General features: G+C 41.4%; 2 protein-coding genes across 6 annotated transcripts in view; both read left to right on the forward strand.

Annotated features, from left to right (window-relative positions):
- The window catches only part of stxbp5a (syntaxin binding protein 5a (tomosyn)), an 87,886-nt gene extending 64,074 nt beyond the window's left edge, over positions 1-23,812 (forward strand). Inside the window, exons 10-28 of one of the 3 annotated variants that reach the window (XM_046372637.1) lie at positions 935-1,013; positions 1,623-1,777; positions 3,500-3,572; positions 3,826-3,973; positions 5,671-5,738; positions 6,772-6,812; positions 7,067-7,287; positions 8,759-8,940; positions 9,286-9,411; positions 9,787-9,938; positions 11,632-11,694; positions 13,691-13,744; positions 15,757-15,807; positions 16,897-17,178; positions 17,772-18,141; positions 19,450-19,615; positions 19,874-19,985; positions 20,090-20,310; positions 20,849-23,812. In XM_046372637.1, the coding sequence (XP_046228593.1) occupies positions 935-1,013; positions 1,623-1,777; positions 3,500-3,572; positions 3,826-3,973; positions 5,671-5,738; positions 6,772-6,812; positions 7,067-7,287; positions 8,759-8,940; positions 9,286-9,411; positions 9,787-9,938; positions 11,632-11,694; positions 13,691-13,744; positions 15,757-15,807; positions 16,897-17,178; positions 17,772-18,141; positions 19,450-19,615; positions 19,874-19,985; positions 20,090-20,310; positions 20,849-20,890 (2,606 nt within the window). In that variant the 3' untranslated portion in view covers positions 20,891-23,812. The remainder of the gene's footprint in view (positions 1-934; positions 1,014-1,622; positions 1,778-3,499; positions 3,573-3,825; positions 3,974-5,670; positions 5,739-6,771; positions 6,813-7,066; positions 7,288-8,758; positions 8,941-9,285; positions 9,412-9,786; positions 9,939-11,631; positions 11,695-13,690; positions 13,745-15,756; positions 15,808-16,896; positions 17,179-17,771; positions 18,142-19,449; positions 19,616-19,873; positions 19,986-20,089; positions 20,311-20,848) is intronic. The other 2 variants (XM_046372638.1, XM_046372639.1) reach the window with 2 other exon arrangements.
- A 1,992-nt stretch (positions 23,813-25,804) lies between these two features.
- Positions 25,805-27,775, forward strand: part of sash1a (SAM and SH3 domain containing 1a) — a 216,826-nt gene continuing 214,855 nt past the window's right edge. Inside the window, exons 1-2 of one of the 3 annotated variants that reach the window (XM_046372536.1) lie at positions 25,805-25,823; positions 26,646-26,726. The gene's annotated coding sequence lies outside the window, so the exon portion shown is untranslated. Of the gene's footprint in view, positions 25,824-26,250; positions 26,467-26,645; positions 26,727-27,775 lie in introns of those variants that run through there. The other 2 variants (XM_046372534.1, XM_046372535.1) reach the window with 2 other exon arrangements.

A 27,775-nucleotide genomic window follows, 5' to 3' on the forward strand; every position in this document is an offset into this window, starting at 1 on the left:
CAGTTCAATTATGTCCCGCCTCTGTTTGGTTTACTTTGTGACTGCATGCGCATACATTAGTGCTGCTGCTCTGTTTATTTCCTTCAGAAAAGCAAGTCTGCTCTTTTGATGATGTGTTTTAATCCATACTCCCTTCTTTCCTCCCACACACCTACTCACCCCATGGAGCACTTTGACAATTCATCCAGATGAAGGACCGCAGAAAGAAATACAGTCTGTGAAAACAACAAATGGACAAAGAGATCATGAGAGTCAAAAAGAGGAACAAAGGAGGAATTAAATGAAAAGGAAAAAAAATAAAACTTCTAACCAGTTTTTCGAGCTAGTTTTGAGTGTAGGGGGTTGTAGAAAGGATTTCACCACACAGGGTTTTTAATTAGGTGTTTCTCCCACTGCTGCATACATAATTAGTTTGGTATTTAATGGGCAATTATGCAAATTCCTTTGACAGGTTTAAGTAAGGCTTATAAGTCTTTCTTTAATTGTCTTTTCAGATATCTGTTATTTAGATGTAATAATTAAAAGCAGCCTTTTATTATACAAACCTGCCTTAGGGCTCACACTGGCTCTTCTGTTATAGTTACACACCTCATTCAGTCCCTTATTCTGCGTTCTTATAGAAATATATGCACAGGTAGGCACACATATGATAAATGTGCAAATTTCCCTCACATGAACTTCCCTTGAGGTTTGAATAGATGGACTCTGTAAATGATCCATGATCGTCACACCTTCTCTGCATGTCCCTGCCCCGGCATTTGTCTTTCTCCTCTCTGATGAATAGTCTTTTGTTATTGTCTGGCTACTGTTCAAGGCAGCTTTTTAAGTGCAGCTTCTGGGGGGGAAAAAACGAGATGACAGGAGAAACAAGACGAGAGGAGGGAAAGAGGGATGAACTGGCAAACTAAAGTATTTTCTGTTTGTTCTATTTTAGGAAAACAGCCCAAGGACGGGAAGAAGCCAGAGCCTTGTAAACCCATTCTCAAAGTGGAATACAAAACCACTAGAAGTGGGTAGGTGCTCTCTCTCCCAAGCACACACACACAAACACGTATTAATTTGCACACACATTAATTTACGTGTGTGCACATGCTTGGGCGTGAATATGCTAAATTAGACACAGTTAAAGCAAAAAAGACACATCAAGGTTGTTTACACTTATTAAAAGCTGCTGCTAAGACAATCTGAGTAATCAATATGTATACACAGATATACGTAGTATTGTCCAGCAGGACCAACTATTTCACCGTGACAGGCTTTACCCTCTAGCCATCAGGTTTTACTATGAGAGTTATTATACATGCTAAAGTTTTCTTCTATTAAAATCACCTTCATGTACCCATTGGCGTATTTCTTCCTTACTTTGTCGAGTTGCTACAGTTAACTGGTAACATAGCATGAAGTAAAAAAAGTGATCTCACGTTTACCTTGTGCATCGATTTGCAGTAGGACAGTGACAAAGCCTGACCACATCTACAGTAAACTGGAGATGTTCTCTTATATATCATACCAGCTGACATTTGCAGATCAGTAGGAAAGTAGTGTCTTTTGCAGTCGTGGTATAAATTGTATAATAGGCCAGTTCTGATGTCAAAGTTTGTGTGATTGTCTGCGTGTTCCAGGGAACCCTTCATAATCCTGTCTGGTGGTCTATCGTACGACACGGTGGGCCGGCGGCCTTGTTTGACAGTAATGCATGGGAAGAGTACTGCCGTGCTGGAGATGGACTATCCTATAGTCGACTTCCTCACCCTCTGTGAGACACCATACCCAAATGGTAAGGGTTTTCTGAGGATGTGTTCGTTGTGTGTGGCTTACATTTTGTGTGGGAATCGTCATCTTCATCCTCATTATATCAATGCATTAGACTCACACGCAAACACACAAACACCTTTCTGTTTTTTAATTATGTCGGATTGCTTGCCCCTGTGTTAGTGTGTTCCTGTAATAAATATGAAATTTCCCAAGGGGAAGGATCCTATTCCAGTTTCATTATCCGACACACAGAATATTACATTTTCATTTCATCTCTTTGTACACAATAGCCTTCCATCTAAATTAAATTATTTTACTTCCTGCATTGGGGAGTCAACAGCTAAAACACGTCAGACTGGAGCCGAACGGTATGGGATGTATGTAATCCAGTGTGTAAACTGTGGTGCGGCTCTATCTGGCACGAATACAGCTGCAGGAACGATTATGATTTACCCTTTCTGCGGATATCTTTCCTTGATTGTGAGTTATGTAACAACAGTGACTTCATTTTGTCACTGGCAACCTGATGTCACCACCCACTGATTTCATCTGGTAATGGACCTTACTGGGTCTCTGGATTACACAATACATGTCTGGCTTATGATGTGTATGTGTTAGTGTGTGGAGGAGGTTGATAATCCGTGATGATGTGGCTGCAGATGACGCATGTCTACATGCAATGTGCAATGCCGCTGTGTTTGAATGGGAAAACAAATGGCAGACAAAGTATTGTATGACATGCTAGTGCAGGCTCAGAAATGGTATGCAGACAAAGATTATGAGGTGAAGTACAGCCCATAAAAAGAAAGATATGTAAGTCAGTAAATCAGATTTGATCTTAAGCTTGGAGATTCCATCTTGACCCTGTAAATGGGAGTCTGAAAAGAAATTCTTGTAACACGCTCCACTCACTTGGTTTCTCCGAAGCTTTAGCTGTATTGTTTTCACAGTATTGCTCAGTAATGAGCATCTGCTGACGGAGGCAAAGAGATGAAAAATAAAGGCATCATTGCTTATTTGCCATTCGCATCCTTATTTACGGCTTAGACAAAATGTATCTTTTATCACGGAAAATTATTTTTTGTTTCACTTATTGCCTTGCTTGTAATTAAATTTTGTGTCTTTATGTAAATGAGCAGAATAACAATTACAGTTGTACTCAGCTCCCAAGTTTAAACTGACAGACAGAGAGATACTCCGTGAAACACTTGCAGACCAGTGCCAGGAAAGTAAAATTTAATGGACGAATGTTGTCAAAGTGTTTCAGCCTCGGTGTACAGCCTGAGACTTTCTGCTCTACATGACAGATTATTCTCAAAACACCAGTTTGAATGAAAATCTGAATGTTTACTGAATGGTGTGTGATGCTACTTCCATTGTGTTTACTATGATACCCTTAGCAGGGTGATCTCTGGAGACGACGGTGAGTTTATGAAGGGAGATCAATGCACAGGTTTAATTCTGTCATAAGGGAGAATCGTCTTAAGGTTGAATACAAGACAGACACAAATATTTAACCAAAGCAATATCCCCCACAGTTTTAAATCACATAGATTAATAAATATTAAGCGTTCCTGCCTTGAGTCTTGAGGGCACAGATATGATAATAACTTTTACCATATAAAGTGTGAGGAATTCCTCCCCTGTGGTTTGTACGTTTCAGAGGAGCTCTCTCCTGAGGAGCTGCGAGAGTGCTGAAAGTGTGGTGTGATGAATGACTTGTCTTGCTTGTTTCACTCTGCAGATTTTCAGGAACCTTACGCTGTGGTGGTCCTTCTAGAAAAGGATTTAGTGGTGATCGACCTTGCACAAAATGGGTGAGTCTGACTGCTAAGTAACTCTTCATCATCTTGACTTCTTTTGTTTCTTAAATGTGGGCTAAAATGTCACAGATGACCTATTAGTGCTTGTTATCTTTAATATATATTTCCTCTCCTTTATATCACGGTATAACTTGCTTTCATAAATCTTATTCTTCAGCTTGCATGCAGCACTGAATGAGACTTCTGCACTGGGCAGACAGGTTAAATTAAATTTACAGTGACTTTGTCTGTGCTCTCCTGTTAACAGTTACCCCATATTCGAGAACCCCTATCCTCTGACTATCCACGAGTCTCCTGTGACCTGCTGCGAGTACTTTGCCGACTGCCCTGTGGACCTCATACCTGCACTTTACTCTGTTGGCTCGCGGCAGAAACGACAGGGCTACAGCAAAAAGGTACGATGTGGGAAAGATTTATGTTCCAACATGGCCTGTCGTGGCTGGTGATGTGTCTTTCATAGCGCTGTTGGAATCTTAATAGAAAATCTTTCACCTTTTTAACATATCAGTGTTTAATATCAGGCTTTGGGTTGAGACCCTCAGGATTAGAGAGCAAGGGTAATTAATTCTGCACAGGAGACTGTATTATTTTCTTCTCAAGTAGGCTGGAAGCAGTGTAGCCTGAAGACATGCATTCTGAGCCAAGGTGTTTCATAAGTAAAGGGTTGAGAAAATGTTTTTTCGCTCAAGTTCTTTAAAATTTCTTGGATCTGGAAAAGTTTCCTGGTAAAGCCCTCATAATTTGGTAAAAAAAAAAATATAGAAAAAATAGAAACTTATTTGAACGAAAAGCACCATAATCACCAGACAAATATTATGCATTATTAATTTATTTTTGGATTTGGATTGATCATTTAATCGAATCAACTAAGCAGCTATGCATGGACTAAAACACTCTCAATTTACACTGGCAAGTAAGTGAAAGTGATAGAAACGAACTGAACATCATTGCTAGTTTTGCAAATAATTCCAAAACTTTTCCATCTGCCCTTTTGTCTTATTCGTGTCACCAAATTACAAGTTTCTGGGAAATTATTGGGAAATGATGACGGTAAAATAAGCACGACTCTCACTACAGAAGTTGCTAATAGCTCAGCATTGATTGCAACCATTTATGGGATTTTCCTAAGGAGAAGCTGAAGTTTTACTTTCAAAATAAAATTAATCACCACTCCACCTTCACAAAATAACTCCTTGAACACACCTCTCGTAACAGATTAATGGTGTATAACAATGTAATATTATCCTGAGGATAGAATTTTCCCTCGTGTCGTTCTGGATTGCAGTGTCATAAAAAGAGCTAAATGAAAAAATTACAAAATGTAAATGTTCCTCACTACGCCATCTAATCATCTCGTCATACTCCAAGAACCACAAGGTGTCGGGATAAAGGCCATGTTAATACATACCTGTGCATACATTTGCTAGGAAATGCATGCCGCTGAGCTGATTTGTATTAGTGGGGCTAAAGTGTATTTCTCAATGTTTCGGTGAATCTAAATGGACTATATAATAGTGTCGTATTACCTAACGATCCTCTGTACACCTCCCCTCAATCTCCGCTCTCCTCTCAATCTCTTTTCATATCCCTTTATCATCTAAGACAGACCCCCTGCTCTTTTAGCCATTATGTATGCCTATGCTCTTTTCCCTGTCGCCTTGTTCTAGCTTTCTGTCGGAAATGTCAGCGTGTACTGACCCAAACTGGCTTCCTAGTTGCTCCTTTTTTTTTTTTTTCCCCTTCTTAAGCAAAAGCCTGGCTGAGCTGCGGGAGGGCATTCTCACATAAAGATCACCATGAGTCATCCCGGTGACCTTTGTATGTGTCAGCGTGTTCACAACTGAACCCCCCACCAACACACACACTCACACACACTCAAATGAAGACAGACACACACTGAGGTGCATAATGTGTAATTGCAAGACATGCAGCCAGTTTTCCTATGCACACTCACATATGTGCAGTTTAATCATGTCATCTATTACTAAAATCTGTGTTTCTATTGGCGTGCTGTGTATTATAACTGTTCTATTGTGCTACCTAGGCTCTCTCATTCGATCTAATCTACTGTATGTGTCTGCTGTCTGTCCAGGAATGGCCTATTAGTGGTGGAAACTGGGGTCAAGGCACACAAAGTTACCCAGAGATCATCATCACTGGGTAAGACAACACTAATTTGATCAGCATTATCATTATTGTCTTGCTGCAACTCAATTACTTTAACCTCCACAGCAAAGCACCTTGTCTCAAGGCATTTACTGTAGGTCTTCATATATTCCAATCATGTGCACTTTCCCCCATTTTTATGTTTATTATCATGCACTAAGCTGTCAGCAAGGGGAAAGGGGGCGTTTTAACAGAACACACGCACTGCTGAAGTGACATTGAGGTATGAGTTTGGCACGAGGAGGCTCTCGCTTCTTTCCCTTCTCCTCCCTCTCCTCACCCTTACATGTCCTATTATTATTCTGTCCGGGTTTGTCTCTCTTTCTAAGAGAGCCATAGCCTGCAAAATATTTCTCTCCCAATTCACTCAGCTGAATTGGCAACAAAACAATGAGGACTGGGGAAAAAATGGCAACTCTAATAGAAGACAGTCTGTCCTTTTTTGTGACATGGAAAAATCATTATGTTTGTCAGCTGCTGATGAGTACAATCCTCATTACACGTGTGTTGAATAGCTTTTTTTAGGTAATTATCAATATGTGGGCATTAGTATGCTACCACAGCCTCCACTCATCTGGGAATGCTCTCAACATGATATTGAGAACCTGGCTGCAGGGATTTGCTCCCACTCAGCCACAAGGGCTTTAGTGAGGATGGACACTGTTGGCGGGCGATAAAGCCTGGCTCTCAGGTGGAGTTCAGGTCTCTGATGGAGTTGAGGTCAGGGATTTGTGCTGACCAGTCTAGTGCTGCTACACCAAACCATGGAAACCATTTCTTCACAGAACTAGCTTTGGAAAGTTGCAAGCTCACTATTGTGTTACATTTCACATGTCACCTTGTTGTAAATGCTTCAGGACAGCAAAGTAATCCAAAAAATGTCTTAAATTGATTTTCTGGTGATGCTTTAATGCTAGAGATCTTACAAATTGATTTATTTTGATCGGACTGGAAATTAAATTAGGACACAAATTAAAATTCACGTATCTTGTGCTCCTCTATTTGTATCTTTTCTTTTTATTCCCAGGCATGCCGATGGAACTGTGAAGTTCTGGGATGCCTCTGCAAGTGAGTTTTCTCAGAAACAATGGACAACACAAGGACATTTTGACTCTGAAATGAAACTTAGAAAGGGAAATGGAAGCTAAAGGAAAGGAAATCTCACAGAGCAACATAAAGATATTAAATAAAAAAGTATTTCTTAAACAGCCTTTTTTCATGTTCAAAGCTCTACTCTGCCTCCCACTTCATATTATTTTGAATCAGATTCTGTACATATGATATCCCTGGATTGCAACTGATACTCCGTCTATTTTTTCCAGTAATGCTCCAGGTCCTCTATAAGCTCAAAACAGCTAAGGTGTTTGACAGAAACCGGTCCAAGGAGGACAAGGGCAGCACTGAGGTGTCAGATGAAGACCCCTTCGCTATTCAGCTCATGGCCTGGTGCCCTGAGAGCCGAATGCTCTGTGTGGCCGGGGTGTCAGCCAATGTTCTCATCTACCGCTTCAGCAAGCTGGAAGTAACTACTGAGGTGGTGCAGGTGGGTAATGGTTTATGACCTGGGTTAAATTCTTATTTTTTGCAATACAATAATAGAGAAGGGACAAATAGATGTTTTTCATGGACTGGAATAAGGAACATCATGTAACTCTGTGGTTCTCCATCAGGAAGGCACTTATCGTTTGTTTGTTGTTATTTGCCCTCAGCAATCTTTACCTTTTAAAGATGTCGAGACATATGCACAAACACACACTCAAAAGGTCTGCCTAGTCAAAGGCGGTATGGTTGCCATGCCAACAGACGGAGCAGTGAACAAGCAAAGCTAAACTGACATTATAATATGCTCTGATAGTGACGTAAATGCTTATGGGGGTGTGATGGGAGACTGTCTTTAATGGTATAAAGAAATGCTGTTTAATCTGTCTGTACTGAATGCAAGCATGTGCATGTATGCCTTGTGTCTGCTGTTTGTCACTGGAGCAGAAGAGTCTTAAATAATTAAATCAGTAACCAGCTAGATACTTTATTTATTTATTTATTATTTTGGCAGCGTGTTTTTCGCTAAACACTCATTGCTGTGGTGTTGCTCTAGACTTGCTGTAGACAAAGAGATCACTTGTCAATCAAAGTACGTGGGAGGTAGCGTGATGTGTTTTTCCTTGAAGGTCTGCAAATGAATTTTAATGTTTTAGCTGGTGCCCTTTATGCACTCGGGACTGTTTGTTTTAACTATGCAGTTCTTTTGTTCTTCCAAACAAACTGACCTCACAGCAAGAAATTTTTATGAATCTCTAGAGTTCAAGCGCCTTGCTTGAGGCACCTCGAAGCAGGAGACTTGATTCAGATCAGCCTCCTTCCTGTTGCTGACTGCCAGCGAGCGATGATGTATCAGAGAAATTTCAGGCACTGTTTCCGACCCTGTAAGCGTGTTATTGGGATGTGGATCAGGACTAGATATGCAGTTGCAGTGAGGTGTAATTAGGAGAGCAGCTTCCCTTCGCGCAAGGTCAAACACCTCTCTACAACCTTGCAGAAATGAAAGTAGAAGAGGACAGACACGGGCGGGAGTGAGAATTTGAAGAAGGGCACCGATCACTCTTCACTCCCACATGTCAGCGGGGCTAATGAGACTGACAGATGCAAAACAGAGGAGATTATGCATATCATGTGTGTGTGTTTGTGTGGGTGCGTGCGTGCGTGTGACAATGTGAAGGCGGAGGTTGCAGAGAAGTAGCCTGAAGGAATGGAATATTTCAGTATTGGAAAACTTTTGACCTTAGTCTGCCCACACACACATGCACATACACATTAAGTTATCATAGTGATTGTGTGTGTGTGTGTGTGTGTGTGTGTCCATAGATGTTATTTATGGTCGTATAACTATTCCCATCCTGACAGGAATGATTGTTTTTATGCCTTCTTGATTTTGATGATCTCCTGTTTTATAAATCTTCTCTGTGAACATGTGTGTGTGTGTGTGTGTGTATGTGTGTATGTGTTGTCTTATTCAGTTACTAGAGGTGCGAATGCAGTACGAGCTGAACGACATAGAGTCTCCAGACGGCGGGGGTGGAGGGGGAGAACAGACATCAGCCCATCCCACGCCTGGTGCCTCCCCTCAGACAAGTGGCCCACCTTCACACCCCTCCACCAGCAGCAACAACTCTGACGGAGGCAACATCCCCTGCCTCAAGTATGAGACACACACACACACATACAGAAGCACTTCCATAACCTCTCAATGGCACAAGGAACGCTTCCACACAATCTCATATTCACTCGCACACACAAGAGTCTTGCCTTTTGCCTCAAGCACACTTGTGCAGACTTAGCCAGCGCCTGAAGCATTCTCAGCTACAGCATCCCCATCATCCCCTCGCAGCCACTCATGCCAGACCCTCATCACATGACTGTTTCAGATCTGCAGCTGCACCACTTGTCATTCTCTTTATGAAATCTTGTTTGCTTGTCTTTCCTTTTCTGCTTCTAACTGTTCGTCTGTTCTCCTCTCCGTTCCGCTCCTCGTTCTCATCTCCAGAGTTCGCAGTACTCCTTTGAAGCAGTCTCCTGGTTACCAGGTAGATCTGGTGGTCCAGTTAGTGTGGGTGAGTGGAGAGCCTCCTCAGCAGATCACAAGTCTGGCGCTCAATTCCTCCTACGGACTGTAAGTATTCAGACACCAACATCTTAGTCATGGCAAGAACTGCGGAGAAGTCTTTCCAGAAAAGTTCCCCCTGGTTTTGTCTCATAAACAAATCAAGGATGTTATTCTTACACTATAAATGACTAAAATCTGTGTACAGTTGTGCAGTTTAAGCAGCAACTACTCAAACTTATAGCAACAAGTCAGCCTGACAACAACCTATTGATGACTCTCAGGAAAATCTGGACATTCTCTCATTTTTGTGCTTTGACTTCAGTGTTTTTAGCTGAAAAAGCTAAAGCCCTTCTCATTACCACGTAACTCTTTGTCTTTCTCGCCCTCTTGCTTCCTCCTCTTTCTGCTTGACTCTGTCACCACCCTCCCCCCCTCCCTCAGTGTGGTGTTTGGCAACAGTAATGGTCTGGCAGTGGTGGACTACATCCAAAAGACAGTGGTGCTAAACCTGGGGACGGTCGAGCTTTACGGCTCCAGTGACCCCTACCAGAGACAGCCCCGCTCGCCAAGAAAGTCACGACAGCCGTCTGGAGGTAATGAGGAAAAAGGATAAGTTGAAGACTAAGGGCACAACGCATCACTGAGAAGTTTTTTGGCTTTCTTGCCGTTGCAGTACAGTCATTAGAGCCTCACTGCCAGCAAACATAGGGCTGAACATTTCATATTTTAACGTTTTTCTGTACTTTCCACTTATTTTGTTATTGTCTACAGATTGTTAGAACTACTAAAGCCATTAATTTAATGGTGCAGTGCTCTGTTTGAGTCGTATCAGCTAGCTTGCTGGCCTTTGTTTAGCCTTGTGTCTCAGCATCTAACTAAGGTAAATCATGGTCTACACCTGCTCGTCTTAAAAACAAATAAAACAGCTGGGGGCAAATTCAGTAAATCACTCCTGGAATGCACTGAGGAATTAGATTTTTGTATTCAAAGTTTATATTCAGTAAAAGTCCAGGTTAGAAATAAAATCAGTCTTTCAGTGTGAACAGTTCCTTAGACTCCAGTAACCCCGCAGGTCCAGTCTGCAAACTGATCCAAATGTGAGAATGAATCATAGAACAACACACTCTAAAATTCATCTGGTTTAAAAGGCTGACACACAATAAAACACTTTGACTGACTCTGCCTTTGTCCATCTGCCTCTCCCTGTCTCTCTCGCCGTCTCATTTACACTCTCACACCCCATCGCTGTTACACTCAGTGCCACTGCAGCCTCAGCGTACCACTGACAGATGGTAAGATGCTTTCAGTATGAACACACTGCCACCCTGTGTTAGATGATGGCAGTGCAGCTACATGGTGGACGCTGCGGTATCATGACGATGCACTGCCCTTATACTTAAGGAAAAGTTTGATGGATGAATTAGCGAGCTGCGTGACGTTTATGCAGGCACACGTGCAAACCATGCACATGCACACATAAACACTAGCACGTGCACATGTAAATACACACAGAGAGCATCTGGTGTCACTGACTGGCGAGCAGTGGGCTGGCACCTGTCAGAGCCTGGCGGGTGCGAGCAGTAATCAGACGTCCAGCTGTGTTTTTCTGCCAACAGGGACTGCTGTCTGCTTGGCTTGCTGCCTCGCAGGACAATGTCACACACACACACACACACACACACACATACACATACACATTTGTACACATAGCAAAGGGAGGATCAGATTTAAAACTGGATAAAGAAACATTAAAAACATTGTGTTTTAAGCATGAGTCAAACAGAGTTCTATATGGGTTGGTCTGTTGAATGTGAGGAGGTCATGACAAATAGAAAACATCCATTTGTACATGTGTTGGGCGGCACAGTGGTTGGCACTGTTGCCTCATAGCAAGAGGGTTCCAGGTTCGAATCCCGGTCTGTACCCTTCTGTGTGGAGTTTGCATGTTCTCCTTGTGCCTGTGTGGGTTTTCTCTGGGTACAATCCCAAAAAGGTGTGTTGACCAGTCCAGGGTGTACCCTGCCTCTCACCCACAGTCAGCTGGGATAGGCTCCAGTCCCCCCATGACCCTGAAAGATAAGCAGTATAGAAAGTGAATGAATGAATGAACATTCATTATCCCAAAAACATACTGGATCCCCAGTTGATATCTGAAGTTCTCTCTGATGTGGCAGCATATGATAAGGTAAAAGGGAAGAGTTAAATGCTCGCAGACCGAAGAGCCCAATGGTTCTTTTTGGCTTGCTTTATTTTTGCATTTCATGATTTGTATGATCTCCTCTGCAGGTCTGTGCGACATCAACGAGGGCTCGGCCACATCGGAGGACCGCTGCAAGTCCCCCACTTCAGGTAACATGTCCTTCAGCGTCTCATGAAAAAGGAAAGGGGGAGATATACAGCAGAGGCTTTGTGTTATTTAGACGTGAAAGCCAAACAGTGAAACAGTCAGAAAATAGACCTGTGATACCTCGCATTTGAACGAAAGAGGAGCATAGCTGAGGGAAGAAGATTAACGTTTCAAAAGCACCTCGACTTTTAATACCGTTTTATTGAAATTGTTGCTCATCAAACTGGAGCTACACAGAAGGGTTTTTTGTTGAACCGTAAAATTGTCTGGCTTTCAAATTCATTCTTCTTCAGTCTTTAGAAATGCACTGTTTGAGTTTATTACCTTACATTTATGGGTTTTTGAGACTATTTTCCCATTTGGGAATGCGTTCTTTTGCCACTTTGTGGAATTCAATATACATTTGCTTTAATTCTCACATGCTGTCCTGGATAACTGTTGTAGGCTGTAAATGTATTCAGTCTCTATGATGCCAATTCAGTATGACAAGTAAGAATTCTAAACTGAATTGAACTGTTAAACACAACTCTTCCTGGCACAGAAACTTATTAATTTACATTAATCAGGTTGTGAGTTAAAAAGTAAAAGTTCAACCTGAAGAGCCTCAAGTAATTTCGCATATTCAGCAACTGCATAATTGCATAACTTCGAAAAAAATATCCTACAGCTAAATGTATTGTATCAGTTGCAAGGTGATGTGAAACAACTTTTGATTTGGGTTTTTGATAGCAGTTTGCTTTCAGTTAAACGTTCAAATGTGTGTGGGTGCACTGTGCTGAAGCAGACCTGTGCAGGACCGCATCACATTAAGCAGTTTTTATATCAGCGAATATGACAAAATGCTTTGTCATACTGCTACACTGCAGTATTTGACGTAGTGATGATCGTTCAGAAGAGCTAAATTGTGTGTTGCAGCAGTAAGATGCGCTCCTGCTCTTTTACTTGCCTCCTTCTTAATCTGTATTATTAGTATTTCAGCTGTGGGTGCTTGAGCAGAACGACCCAGATCCATCTTCTAAGGGGTAACTTTGCATTAGCATAGTGAAAATAAGAGACTTTTTACAAAGGTCAGACGGGAAACAGATCTCACAGTCTGGATTCTGCTGCTGTTTGGAGGTATGGTGGCTGTCCCAGCCCCCCAGACTGTGATCTGATACATCTGTCTGCTCGGCATAATTCATAGGACAGGCAGAGATAAGGTGTCTTCGTGCAAAGAATTGTCTGCCTCAACAGTCATTTAGTCTTGGGATATGCATTTGTTTTTTCTGCTTTCTTTGGTAAGTGATAAAATCTGCCAATGGGAGAAAGTCATTGTTTTTATTTTTTATGCAGTATCACCTGTTTAACCTTGAAGTAAGCTGCAGCTTGATGAATAAAGACTCCATTAAGTGCCAGGATGGTGTCATTTCATTCAAGAAAACTCTGGCAGCTTACAACTGTCAATGCCACTTACAGTAAGGAGACAAATCGACTTTATTATACATTTAACATTGGATATACTTGCAGTGAAAAAAACTCCCCCGCAGACCTCTTTAAATCATTATAATCTTCGCTTATTATTATATCCAAACAAAAACTTTTTTTTTTTTTTATTTCATCTTCAGTTTAGGCTCAAATGCAACAAAAATGTAGATGTCATGCAGACCTTTGACGTCTTTTAAATTACAAGGGATCAAACCTGAATAAAGTTAGAGCGAGCACTCACTTTATTTACCAAGCCCCTTGTCTTATTATAAAAAGCAGGCACTAATATTATACCATAGTGTCTCATCTGTGAATCTGTTTTTAGGGTAGAGGGTTTTACATCAGAATAGGTCTTTGAGTCAAACCCGTGTCCTGAATTTTGAAGCAGCTTGAAATTACAAGGCCAGTTTGCTGTACAGGACATAAAGAAAGTGTTTTATCTGAGTAAGCCGGGAAAGCTTGTGTGTAGCAACAAACCAAAAGGGTGTTTCTAACTGCACATTTACTCTACTTTCCCTCTTACACCCCCAAAAGTGTTGACGTCAAACAGCAATCTACAGCAATTCTACAATGGAGGTGGTAGAGGAGGTAAGATTGGCCAAAGATTTTTATGCGAGGCTGTGAAGGCAGGACGTAAAGTCCAGATTTGCCGTCCCCACCTGTCGCTGTCCTTCGTGTCATGGTCACCACAGCGGGAAGAAATAGAACAGAGAATAGAGAGCCACAGTTCAGCTTTATTTCTGTGTTAGCTTCTGTTCCACTTCCTTTTGATTCTGACTGTTTTACAATACAAACAACAACAGTTTTTTTTTTTGTTTTTTTTTTCTGAGGCAAAAAAAGAAGATGCTGATATTTTATGTCAAATCTTAAGGGCAAAAATTTATTTTTAGCAAACTATACACAAAGAACTGAAAGCTCGTGGAGCAGAGGATAACCAGGAAGCAGGGCAGGAATTCAGCTGTCCATGTACACACACAATACCGCATAATTGCCTTAGACACACATTTGCATGCTACATGTACGTAGCACGAGTGTCATATGTAAATGTGCCTGCGTGTGATATCTGTCCTGACCTCCTACAACAGACTCCCTGTGTACATTATGCGTTACATGACTTGCGTTCTCTGTCCATAGTACAGTATGATGACACCACAGAGCGGAGAGCAATTCATTTGTCCAACTGTGTCTGTGTATCTTCAGTGTGTGTTGATGAAATTGATAACTGTATTGCCTGAGCAGATGAAAGTAAGGCCTTTTGTCTGTTAAAGGCAGGGTTTCCTGATCCGACCCTCTTTCACATTCAGGTGATAATGAGTTGTGGTCTAACATGACTGCCACATCAGAGACTGGAGGTTTGACCTTGCCCAGACCAGTCCTTCTCAAACCAGTCTCATAGGTACTTTTTAACCATCCTCACCTCATTTAATTAGTCAGAACCCTGTCAAAACCTTAAGTTTCACAGGACTTCTTTCAAAATATTCCTCTCACTTCTATTAGCTTTGTTGCACCTGTGAGAGCCGAGACATTACCGCTTTATTATTCTTATTGGTCCGTGGAGTTTGGTGACCTTGGTTAATTCCCAGCGTAGATCCAAACACGTCTAATTGGCCAGAATAAGTGAAATCACCTATGTGGATATGAGTCCTTAAATGAAAGATAATAGAAGCTATGAGTAAGTCCTGTGTTCACTGTAGATTTGTGTACATTCATTATAGACAGGAGCTGATAGTTAGTGAGGTGTCAGACAGTTTTTTTGATAATGTCAACTTCTGTCAGTTATTTGCTTGCCAGCCATAACTTCACAGTGTCACGAGCACCATTGGTAAACATAACACTTCAGTACACACATGATGAATTTTTTATATGGAGTTTTGCCTACATATATGTCCAACAAACAATGTAATAATCTTCAACATCTTTATTCATTGTTATTTTTATTTACAAGGTCATTCTTTTAAAAGACGGAATGGTTTGTGTACCAAAGCTAAAATCCCAATGCATTTCGCAATACATAAAACATAGGAAGATAGACAGTATTTTGCATTGCTTTTGGGTAAGTGTGCTTAATACAGTTATTAATAAAAGAATAAATAGAAAAGAGTTCATTTATAGCCCACGGTAACTAGCAGTAGATGACCTCAGGAACTTTTGACCATCTTTTCCACTGTCTTCTTCCATCTCCTGTTCAGTATTTTCTGTTCCCTGTTACCTTCTTGTTCTTGGTGCATGCTCTGTGGCATGAGGGTCCGGGATGACTGTGCAGTTTTGATGTGTCTTACTGTACCAGTCCTCTCTTTCAGGACATTGTGCAATCGGATATCACCTCTTTGTTTGTATTTCGCAGCATGCCTCTGTGATATACAGGGTTGTCTCTGAGTCCTTACGCAGTGTCTTCTCCTGTGTAAAGCATTTTGGCTTCTCTAGTCAATTGAACAAATCCCCCCACCTCCCCATGGCACTCGTTCCACAGCCTTTTGTCGTTTTCATGTATTTTAGCTTTGTGCACAATCCTAGCCGAATGCTAGTTACCTAGCTTTGCATGGCATTGTGTGTTAGCTTTAGACGTGTGTTTGTAAAGAGGGATGTTCTCTTTTTTCCAGCAAAGATGTCACGGAAATTAAGCTTGCCTACTGAGCTAAAGCCAGACTTGGGTAAGCCTTGATCTCGTGTCTCCAAACAATTTGTATGGAAATGCAGTATATCTTTCTCACTTCAACCGGACTCCACTCCACCACCAGTCCAGTTTTATCTGGTTATTAGCCTCAAATTTGGCAAGCTGTGCAGATGTTCTCCTAAGTTTGCATGAGACAAAAGTAGCACTGATCTGACCAGAACTGACAGTTATTGAGCTAAGCCAAAATGTCAGAATAAAATTCAGTGTGAAATTTTCTTCTGTGCTCTGTCTCCCACTTTTTGACCTTGGTGGGGGTTCTTCTAGAGGTCAGTGGTGCTAAGCTAAAGTATGCACACTCCATCTCACTGTAAAGCTTTCTGTAACTTTTGCAGCTTTCTCTTTCTCTTTTGTGTTCTTCATGTCTTTGCTTTCTTTGTCTCTGATTGGTCCGTATATACGGTAATTTCCCAAATAGACACTTTAAGAAAAAAAAGGAAAAGAAAGAGACATTTTGTTCTTCCGGGATGTACAACATACTTCTCCAAGGACATTGGATTTTTAAAGGGTCAAATTGAAATGTGCAATTGCCAACACATTTAGGCCTACCTGTCTGCTTGTTTAAGAGTGCGTTCTACATGTATCCTGATCGTTGGTAATTTCATGCTAATAAAAATGCTAATTGGGGATGAAACATTTTTTGAAAATGTTGATCTCTATGTGCAGTGTACAAAAACATTATTGCATTGGATGTTAACCAAATGACCAAAATTATGAGACCTGTCATGGAGATAAAATTAGATCAGCCTTCCTACATTTAGACTATCTAGTGTTAAGAATGCAAGCTCACACTCTTGGATTTCTCTTGTAGTTTTCTGTATCTGCATTGTCACTATATAACAGAGATCAGACATGAACAAATACATTTGTTACACAGCTGGTATGTCTTTCTGTAACATTTCAACCCAAAAACATTTAAAGTCCAAAGTGTTTCATTTATCAAGGAAAACTGTTTTGCTTTCATTTATCAGTTGATTTTGTATGTACAGTACAATGTCCACATCTGTGTTGTCTGTCTTGTGACTGCACTGCATTGCGGGTGCTTTACCTCTCTGTTTTCTCCTTACTGTCCTCCTGTCTGTATGCCCGCCGCGGGGTGCCAACCCATTAGACCACCGGGACAACTCCTTCAGCCGCTCACGCTCCTCCAGCGTCACCAGCATCGACAAGGAAGCACGAGAGGCCATCAGCTCCTTCCACTTCTGTGAGACCTTCGCCCGGAAGGGGGACAGCACTTTGACACCTTGCCTCTACGTGGGCACCTCCCTGGGCACGGTGCTGGCTCTAGCTCTTACATTGCCACCTGCAGGGGAGCAACGGCAACTGCAGCCAGTTATCATTTCACCTACAGGTGGGTATTCAAAGGCTACACTATATAGACAAAAGTATCCAGACAAACCACTTTGTGGGACTGTTTTTCAGGGGTTGGGTTCAGCCCATTACTGCCCGTGAAGGGAAATCTTAATGCTTCAGCATACTAAAACATTTTAGACAACTTTGTGGCAACAGTTTGGGAGGGAACTGTTCTATTCCAGCAAGACTGTGTCCCAGTGCACAAAGCAAAGTCCATAAAGGCATGGCTGGATGAGTTTGGCGTAGAAGACCTTGACTAGCCCACACAGAGCCCTGACCTCAACACCATCAAACAACTTTGAGGTGGACTGAAATGGAGACTGTGAGCCAGACCTTTTGGTCCAACATCGAACACTCCCACAGAAACACTCCAAAATCCAGTGGAAAGCCTTCCCAGAAGAGCGGAAGCTGTTGTAGCTGCAAAGCTGCCTATGTATTTAAAATGCAATGTCCTTAAAGTCCCTGTTGGCCCAATACTTTTGTCTGTATAGTGTATGATGTCCCCAGTGTTGTCTTTTATAAAACCTGAGAAAAGGGTTTTAAAACAACAGCAAATTTCAGTAACGAGCCTTTTTTCTTTCCATTCGTCAGGCATGTTGGTACGTCTCAAGGGCAGCGTCTTGAGGATGGCTTTCCTGGACTCAGCAGGCTCCCTGCTGCCCCATGCGTATGATCCTTGGTATGAACCCAATGTTACAGCAGATGGTGAAGAACGAGAGAAGGTTCGCAAGCGCAGGCCCGTCTCAGTGTCCCCCTCCGCCTCCCAGGACTTCAGCGAGAGCCAGTACGCTGTGGTGTGTTCAGAGAAACAGGCCAAAGTCATATCCCTCCCCTCCCAGACCTGCATCTACAAACACAGTATCACAGAGACCTCCTTCGTCCTGCGAGCAGATGTGGTGCACATGAGCCAAGGCGTGTGCGTGGCGTGTTTCTGTGCCAACGGCCACATCATGACCCTCAGGTGAGAAACACGTCAGCCAGAAATAACTGGTTATTGTTAAAACTTATCAATCAAAGTCACTTTGAATAAATCATGTTTATATTATTAGATTTAGGGATATGACCCCTTCTGTTGTTCTCTATGTATGTTTCATTACTGTCAATGAGAACAGTATTCATGCTTGAATTTGCTGGTAGTCAGCATGTTGCCAGTAGTGGTAGGCATTGAAAATACTGGAAAAATAAAGAAACAACAGAAGATTGGTTATAATGAAGTACAGTGTCAAGGTGTCAGCCAGCCAATGAGAGAGCTGGGTTCTATCAGTTCTGCCTAATAGAAGAGCAGGAGGTACGCACAGAGTGGTGCACGAGGATTTGATGGGGGTTTTGGCAAATGTGATGAAAAATGTGCATTTGGGACACTCTGAGCACACAGATGGACTGTGGAGAACCGGATTAGGCTGCAGAAATAGTTTATTTATTTGGAACTTTTCACTGTTGGGATGCATTTCAGTCAGACTGCACCCTTCACTTTCATTATATTGTGACACTTTTTCCAGCCGCCAGCAAACCTAATGCACATGCAGTAACTGTTAATTTAATTAAATTTGTTTCAGTTTAATGTTTCAGTGAATGCTGTCCCCACTGAGGCAGACAAGATCATCACGTTTTGTCCTCAATTAAACTTTTCCTTTTGCTCCAGTTCTCTTTCAAAGTCTGACACAAACTTTTGTCGTCTTGCACCCTCACTGTACACACACCTACACACATCCTCAGGCATCTGTCCATCTGTCCTTACGTGATCCTGCTACTGATGGCCATCTTTTATCTACAGTTCTAACCTAAAACTTCAACAGTCCATCACTCCCAGTAAACCTTGTCCGTGACAAGGTTAGGGACTGTTTTCATGCCGTGTGTAAAAGGGTATAAGTGAGCAGGGGTGCATTAGTCCGTCAGTCATCCTCATTAATCTTCCCTCGAGGAGTGAGACAGAGACACAACACCCATCCATATGGGTGTCTGACAAAGCAAGGGTGACCAGCTGGCTGCCTGTCTGTGCTTTTGTGTGTGTGTATGTCTGTGTGAGTGTGTTTGCGTGTTCAAAATGGTCAGAGTGCTTGAACGCTGTCTTTGGTGTTTCAAGAGATTTGAAGAAGTCAGTAGTAGTGATACAACTTTAAACATTTGCTCTCTAATACTGTATTCACTACAACAGTGATCATGTGTTTAGACGCTGAGTGGGATGACAATATAAAAACCATTTACTGACAGCTCTGTTTCGTTCAGTGCATCTAAAATCACCTAAATCATTTCTGTGTCCTCCGTCTAGTGTGCCGGGCCTGAGACCGCTCATGGACGTAAACTACCTGCCTTTGACAGACATGCGGATAGCCAGGACGTTCTGCTTTGCCAACCTGGGTCAGGCCATGTACCTCTGCTCCCCAACTGAGATCCAGAGGATCACTTACAGCCAGGACATCTGTGAAAACTTACAGGTCAGTTTATATTCTATATGCAGTACAGTGTGCATGTGGATTGAAAGAGATCTCAAATACTATACATAAGAACTGCATATTCTCCTCCACAGAAATAATTTTACGTCAAAGACAATTGACACGTTGATGCAAAATAGCTGAAGGAAATATAACTGGGAACAAGCCTACAATGTGTGTTTGTACTGCATAGCCTGTGGATAAACAGACACAGGAAGTTAAACTGTGTGCAGCAGGGTAATGTATGCTTTCATGTTTCAGGAGATGCTGGGTGAACTTTTTACACCAGTGGAGACACCGGAGGCACCCAACAGAGGGTTCTTCAAGGGTCTGTTTGGGGGCGGCGCTCAGTCACTGGACAGAGAGGAGCTATGTAAGCCAAACCTGCACATGCCCAAAGATACACTGGTTCAGTCTTTTGTGAACCCTCACTTACACATCTCTCTCTGATTTTTTTCTTTTTGTGCGTTAACTCAGTTGGTGAGGTAGCAGCTGGAAAGGCATCCCGAAGTCTGGCCCAGCACATCCCAGGCCCGGGTGGCATTGAGGGCATGAAGGGGGCGGCCTCTGGTGTTGTTGGAGATCTGGCACGCGCCCGGATAGCACTGGACGAAAGAGGCCAGAAACTGGGTGAGCTGGAGGAGAGGACAGCTGCCATGATGGCCAGTGCAGATTCCTTCTCCAAACACGCCCATGAGGTAAGAGTGAATGTTTGCAAGTCGTAGCTGCTCGTGCGCACCATCAGAGCTGGTCGCAATATATGTGCAAAAAACTGAACTGTAGACTTATTAGTTTAAATTATGCAACACAGCAAATGTTCACTTTATTGTGTAAATAATAAATAATCAATTAAAAGTCATGAAAAGCTCTGCCTTCTGAAGTATTTTCGGAAATAGTACTTATATTACTTATACACTATTTTCCCACCAGAGGGCAGTATTTGTCTGTGGATCGCTCATGGTAATGTAGATACATGAATGTCAGATCTCAGCAGTCTGAGATTTTCTTTAGACGCAGATGGGCAGAAATTCTAAAATGTGTAAGGGCTCTTGTTTCTCGCAGTGTTTAAGCGAGTGAAATAAAATTATTATTATTATTTTTGTAATTTTATGAACGCGAGCTTCAGTGACAGGAGGAGGAGGGGTGGTTAATGTTAATAGATTTTGTAAGTGACCACTTTGTATTTCTCACGTTTTTAACTATGACTCCCACTGCAACATCTCCTTCTGTTTCCAGATGATGCTGAAGTGCAAAGACAAAAAATGGTACCAGTTCTGATCAGTGATGGGGGAGGAGCAGAACTCCACAGACACAACTGTCACCTTCCATCGGCTCGCTGGACTCACAGTGACCCCCCGGCCATTTGTCTGTCCGTTCATCCATCCCTCCAAGCCTTCTTTACTGGGACACTTGGGATTTTCTTCCCTAGCACAATGTTGAATACTGTTCTTACCTCAGTCTTAGGGTGGAACTGAGGGGTAGACAGGAGAGAAGGACAACCTCAGAGGGAGCAAATAAATGGTGTCCTTTTTTTATGTTCTTGTCTCTTTGTTCATCTCAGTTCAGCCTCCCCTCCAAGGTAGCCGACTGGCCACGCACCTGCAGATTCTTCAGTCTCATTTGCCAAAATGTCCTTTTGCTGTTGTCTCCACTCTGAGCCCATCTGGAGGCCAGTATTCAAACCGAGGAACACAGCTGATAAAAGACAAATACCTAATGAAGAAAGAGACTACAAAAAATTCTTAAAATGTAAAAAGAAGGAAAAAGAATCTAAATACATCATTATATATACATAAATCTAATAAATGTGCAATGCTGTATCCACTTCCGTGTGACAAATACTAAAGAAAGGGATGACGAGACGGCAGCAGGGTGTGAAGGAGGCAACGCTGGAGAGCGACAGGAAGTGCTGCGACAGTGACACCTCCTCTATGCAGAGAGTCACAGGGATATAAGCAACTTATTCTGATGTACACTGGATATTTCACTCTAGACTCTCCTCTGTATCTTACTGACTTTCATATCGTTACCAACAGTGTGTGTGTGTGTGAGTGAGTGTGAGTGAGCGTGAGTGTGTGTGATTGTGTATGTTAATTTCTATTTTCTTCCCATTCCTCTACTTGTTATTGTTTTTTGCTCTTTTGTCTGTATTATTGGAAAATCTCTTATTTTTCTATTGTTGTGAAAGTGGATAATGTTTGATTTGTTGAAAAATACATTTTGTGGCTTTTGTCTAACAACTCAGATTAATTTCTCCTTATGAAAAGGGCTGGAATCTAAAAGGAGGGCAAGGATTAAAAGGCATATATCATTTAGTACTCACTGACATGGCAACATCAGATTTCTTGACTCTGAAATCTCGAAGCGAGTGCGCATGAACCACATGTTTATCATTTACCTGAGGACTTCATTTATCGACCTACCTAATGTGATTTTAACTGCCTCCCTCACCCTCTAATGTTTTTGTCAGTTTGGCTTATTCTGTGAGTGTGACCACAAAAGCTGATGAGATCAGTGTTAAATAACAGTCAAGTCAATTTGTTAGGTTTTTAGGAGTTTCCAAACTGTGGAGTACACATCAGTATGGAGATGACATACACATTTACGTGTATTCATATATGCAGGATAACAGAAATGTGGCTGTATAATCATACATTTGAAATTGCTGACAGTTGTCTGTATGAGAAAGTTGTGTGTCTTGGTGCAAGAGACAGTTGTGTTTGGTGTCAGAAACCTTCGCCTCCATTCTTATCTCATTTCTTATTTCCATATTTGCAGTAAAGCTTAAATGTGGTATATCTCTTTGTCTGCCAAGCTTTTAACCTTTATTTGTATATAAGTAAATAGTTTGACAATCTAAGACCAACTGGAAAATAAATGTCAAGGTTGCTCACGCAACATAAGAGGAGAGAGGCCATATTTTTTCTGACGCCAAAGAGTTGCTTTAGCTTTTCCACTGCATTCATCGTTTGGCTCATCGCTCCAAGAGTCCCGACACCAGACGGTAAAGGGAAGCGTGTGGTTAGCTTCACCCATGGAGTGCAGCCCCAGGATCAGGTCCATGTAGGACTATTATCATCATCATCATCATAATCACTGTTCAGGGTTCAAGAAATGGAGCAAGTTGCAATGGAATTCAGCCATTTATAGTCGTATTGTATCACAATATGTCAGAAAATCCAGCAGTTGGTCGAATGTTTCATGTCTGAAGTGGCCTGACTGTCGGTTTATAAGGCTCTTTGTCTCAACAAAAACCCAAACCATTCCACCACAGATTAGACACAAACAATATTTATGGTATTCATCAATGTGTGTGTGTGTGTGTGTGTGTGTGTATGCCTGGGATGATGTGTGTGTCCGTAAGTCTCAGTCTGTCCGTGTGTCAGTGTGCGTTCAAGTGCTATAATTTAAGACATTATGTTCTGGCTGTTTAATAATTGGTGTTGATGTCCTAGTCTCACCCTTCAGCAGTCTGTGACCAGTTTGAGTGTCTGTTACACTAACTAAAAGCCGCCAGTGATGATAAAAAGATAACAATGGGATAACGAGCATCAGAGGATGACCTCTAAGTTCTGGTTTCATTTAACTCGCGCATGTTCAGTCTTTGCACATATCCTTCGCTTTGAATCCTCTCTTCCTCCAATGAGTCTTCCACTGACTCTGTTGGTTCCACAGCTCTTCAGACATGGCCTTCTCTGTGTTTAGTAAGTCTTGTAGTGTAGATGTTTTCCTCTTTTTTCCCCCGAGGGGAAGAAGAGGAAGAAAAATAGCAACTTAAGGAAAAATGACTAGCTTTAGCTGGAGGTCATCCTCGAAAACCTGTTCTGTCTTTTCCCTTCTGACCCAGCTGTTATTTGTGTGTTTGTCTTCTTCTTTTATTTCAATGTTATACTTTTTTTTTTTTTTTTTATCTTTGAGTGATTTGTTTCTTGTCCTTCCACTACAGTATGCAGTATTCTTACCCGATACAATCCACACACTCAAACACAACAAGAGGGAGTCCTGTCTATTTGCCATACGCCATCTTCTGTCCTGGATTCAACAGTTATCAGTGGGTTGCAGTATTTTTCTCATTGTAGCCAATTTTCTTGTACAGTTTTATGCAACTTTCACATGGATGTTTATGACTTTATCTGCTGCCACAAAAGTTTAGAAATTCTGTAGATAGAGATTACTGTGCAATGGAAAATAAAAGTGGAAAATGTATTTTTGTCTTAAAGCATCTTTTTAAATAATCATTTACTTCGTCTTTTTAGGTGTAGTAAAAGCATGTATTTTGACATTGTGATATTGAGGCTGAACTCAAGTGTCCATACTAAGGCAAATACTGTAAGTTTCAAAGTGTTGCCATACTTGCACGTGGACACTAGATGGCAGCAGAAACACATAACTGCCTCTACAGGAAGTTAGTCTGAACAGGGAAAGGATGAAGAGTGGTCAACAAAAAATATTACACTCCTACAGGCCTACCAGCTATCTTTAGGTGACCTGACCAGGTTGTATTTGACTTTATGTTAATAAAAGAATACATCTGTGGATATAAAATCAATCGGTGATAGAATTCAACCATAAAACAAGAAGCTGATCAGTTATTTTTTCCACATTTTTTAATCAGGCGCAGTTATTGCCTTGCATTGTCTGTTGTGTGCATGTACTATATTGTCCCTTTCTTTAAAGAAACACAATCCTGTATTGATCCCGCTAAGTGACTTCCAAATGTGCTCTCTGGTTTCTTGACGCAGGTGACGAGGTGGTCAGTGGAGCTCTTGGAGGTCACCTATTTTTAAAATAAGAGTTTTGTTTTTTTTTCACTCTTGGCTGGTTTGCAAAGCTTGTACTTGAATTGCAGGCAATGACATGGTGCTTTTATGTGACCTTGATTGTGATTTTTCTCTAGAATTTTTCCACTGAACTGCCTCACAGTACACCAATACTAAGAGGAATGGACCGCTTGAATCACAGATGTAATTATCTTTATCTCAATCAAGCTGCCCATTGGGGTCAGTATTATGTTTGCAGTAACTTGTGGTGTGAATCAATTACTGTGGCAACCAGAGAGACCTCCAGCTTGGTTTCCTGTATGCAGAAGAAAGATTTACACACCACAGCCATACATTGTCACTTAATGCTTCCGGGCATTATGTGTGACTCACCCTAGCTGTTATTCAGTCTACAAGAATTAGTTAAAACATGGAGCCAGACAAAGCAGTATATTGGAATAATAAAAGAGAGACAGAGTGGTAACTAGGATTCTGAGGCTTTCCAAATAAACAAATAAGTTACAAGCCAGCACACAAATCCTATTGCAAACAAACCTATCGATTGCTGGCTGGAGACATAAGGCAGACCATGATTGAATTTAATCTTTATAACGAATCTAACACAAAGCAGACATCCTATAGTTTAATTTGGGTCATACTGTTCGGTAGCCAGGTCTATAAAAATGACATTTGATTTGTTAATCTGATTTAAGAACAAACTGGACAATTCAGAGTTGTTCCGTGCTGTAGTGCCAACAAATTAATAAGCAGCAGCTTTCTGTCTCATCTTTGTTTCTTTTCTAAGCAATTTTTTTGCCATTTTAATTTTTAATAGTAGTTTGCTTTTGATTTTGAATGCAGTAAAAAGTACTACATCTAATGAAAAATACATACACAAAAAAGGTGTTCTTATATAGACAAAATGGTTGTGATTTCCTCCCTTTCACTTGTACTCTCTCTTTCTATATATAATGAACCAAAGCTATGGCCTTGTGGCATATTAACATCTCTTCTTCACATAAACGAAACTATAAAGCAAAGTGGTGTCATAATTTTATTATGAGTAGCGTGTGTGTTTTTCATCAAATACAAGCTTCTGTGGATGCGAGAGGTTGAAGGGTAAGCAAAGAGAAGCCTGGTGAAAGATAAGAGACAGAAGGAGAGAGATTGGGAAGGTGATGAGAAAACATCAAGTTGATTTGTCCAATTTGACCGAAGCCATGAAGAGAAGCTCACTGGGGAGAAATGTTTGCCGATGCATACTGTTTGAACTGCTGACCTTGTTAGAGCATGCACAAACACACACAGATGTAGGGTTACAGCATCCAGAGCGGAGGACACTGCTCAGCGAATGACACATCAGTGTGACTGTTGCCGTGGTGACTGGTAACGAATGACCTGAGCCACGTCTGTGCAGCAGGAATCGGCTCGACACCTGAGGAAAACAGGAGGTGAATGAAGGCTTGATTTAAACCATCACTGTAGTCGGAAATACAAGATGTTTAAAATAACATTTGAGAAGATAAACCACAAATTCATTTTTTAAAAAGTGTGTCTATTCATTTCATGAAACAAAAACTTTTATCTGATGTTTAAGTCAGCTGAATCTACCTTAAATATTTCTACTGTTTCCCAGGCAGTGACTAAAAAGCAATCAGATGATTTTATCAAGGAATGTGTTACATCATCCTGTTGACACATCTCATTTTGGGGGCATTAGCCTACTTTAATTTTCAATTATTATTATTATTATTATTTTAATTTTTCAATTTTAAGTTTGTATATCCTGCCTTATATTTTCTTTATCCTATGCTTGTGTGTCTGTTCACATTTCAGCTGAGTAAAGTGAAAACAAGCACCAAAAGCATTAGTTTAGATATGCTGTTATTTAGTGGATCAAAATGGCGGAGCATCTGTTCAGTTAGAAGCCGCTTTTCTGTTGAACTTATCCCGTCTGCCTCCTACGTAGGCCTACACTGTAAGTCTATTAATAGGGGCTTGACTACTTCACAGCACATTTAACCAATTTGCATCTGGAGGACTGCAAAATACGCATTTTACGGGAGCTGCTTTGATGTAATAAGACAAGCACAGGTAAATGTTGTCACATTATTGATTCACTAAGATTTAGTGCTCTGCTGTTGTGCGTTGTCACTGGAGCAGCTTCCAGGGACACTTGGGCCTTCACAAACCAGACCATCATAAAGCAAATTAGTTTCACCTACTGCTTTTCCTGCTGTGACAGTAAAGTCAAAAAACAACATGTCGTGCAGGTGTAAGTAAGACAATCTGAAGCCAGAAGTTGAAGTTCCTGTGCTGTGAGACAACAGACGTGACATCTACACAACACCAAGGTAAGCATTAGCTAGCTGCTTAGGCTAACATTCACTGTGTGTCCTCAGTGTCCACGTCTCTCTGGGCTCTTCATTTGGTGTCTTCTGTCTTTTGGTTGCGGATGCTGCTGTTTTATTTCACTTAAGTAGTACCGTTTGATATTTTTGTATACGTTGCCTGCTGCTGTTTATCTTCCTGCAGTGTGAATGAATGTGCTGTCATTGCCGAGCTCACTTGGCCGTCTGCGTCAGATTGGCCCGTACACTATGGCGCTCTCGGTGTTGAAAACACAGCGCTTAAATATGAATACTTGCTGGAGTAATGAATGTCATGAGCTGAATTGGTTTTGCAGCATATTTCCCTCGGTTGTTTTGAGTCTCCTGTTGCAGGAGCTAATATCTGTTGGCTTTGTATGGATCCAAACATGACTGCTGTCCAGCACACAACGCGTTCACATAATAACATCCCTGTAATATTGTCTTCATGGGACAACTCGACAAGGATTTTATCACACGTTCACATTTTCTGCAAGCGTTTCTTGTCGGCTAAGCTTGAGACATATTTCAGTCAGAAGTAAATACTCTATGTCTACTTCCTTACTTGTCTGCTGACATACAACGACTATTCAAGTAACCAGAGCAGTTACTCCCTACAGTAATTATGTTTGGAAACATAATGAGTATCTTGACTTACTGTGACTCTGCTTCTATAGATTGAGGCCAAAACGATGACTTCATGTTGACTGTTTTACAAGCAAATATAAAAAGCAAATGGTCCCTCTGGATATTGCTTTTATAGCTCTGTCAGTAAAATACGCAGCTCATTCGTTTGTCTATCTGATTTCCAACTAATTTTCAATTGCTGCTGCAAAGGTACCACTTGCTCTCATAATAAAACGGGCAGAGCTTGAGCTTTTGGTCAAGGCTCATTTAAACACATATGTTTCTACTTGGTTTAACTGTACCCAGTTAACATCCAACATTCACTTAATAGAGAAATGTGTTAAAAGGATCGTTTGCTCCAATCTGTCAAACAACATCTGTGTTTTGGAAATGAGTGGCAGATTATC

The sequence above is a fragment of the Scatophagus argus genome, chromosome 19 (assembly GCF_020382885.2).
Source record: "Scatophagus argus isolate fScaArg1 chromosome 19, fScaArg1.pri, whole genome shotgun sequence".
Lineage (NCBI taxonomy): Eukaryota > Metazoa > Chordata > Actinopteri > Scatophagidae > Scatophagus > Scatophagus argus.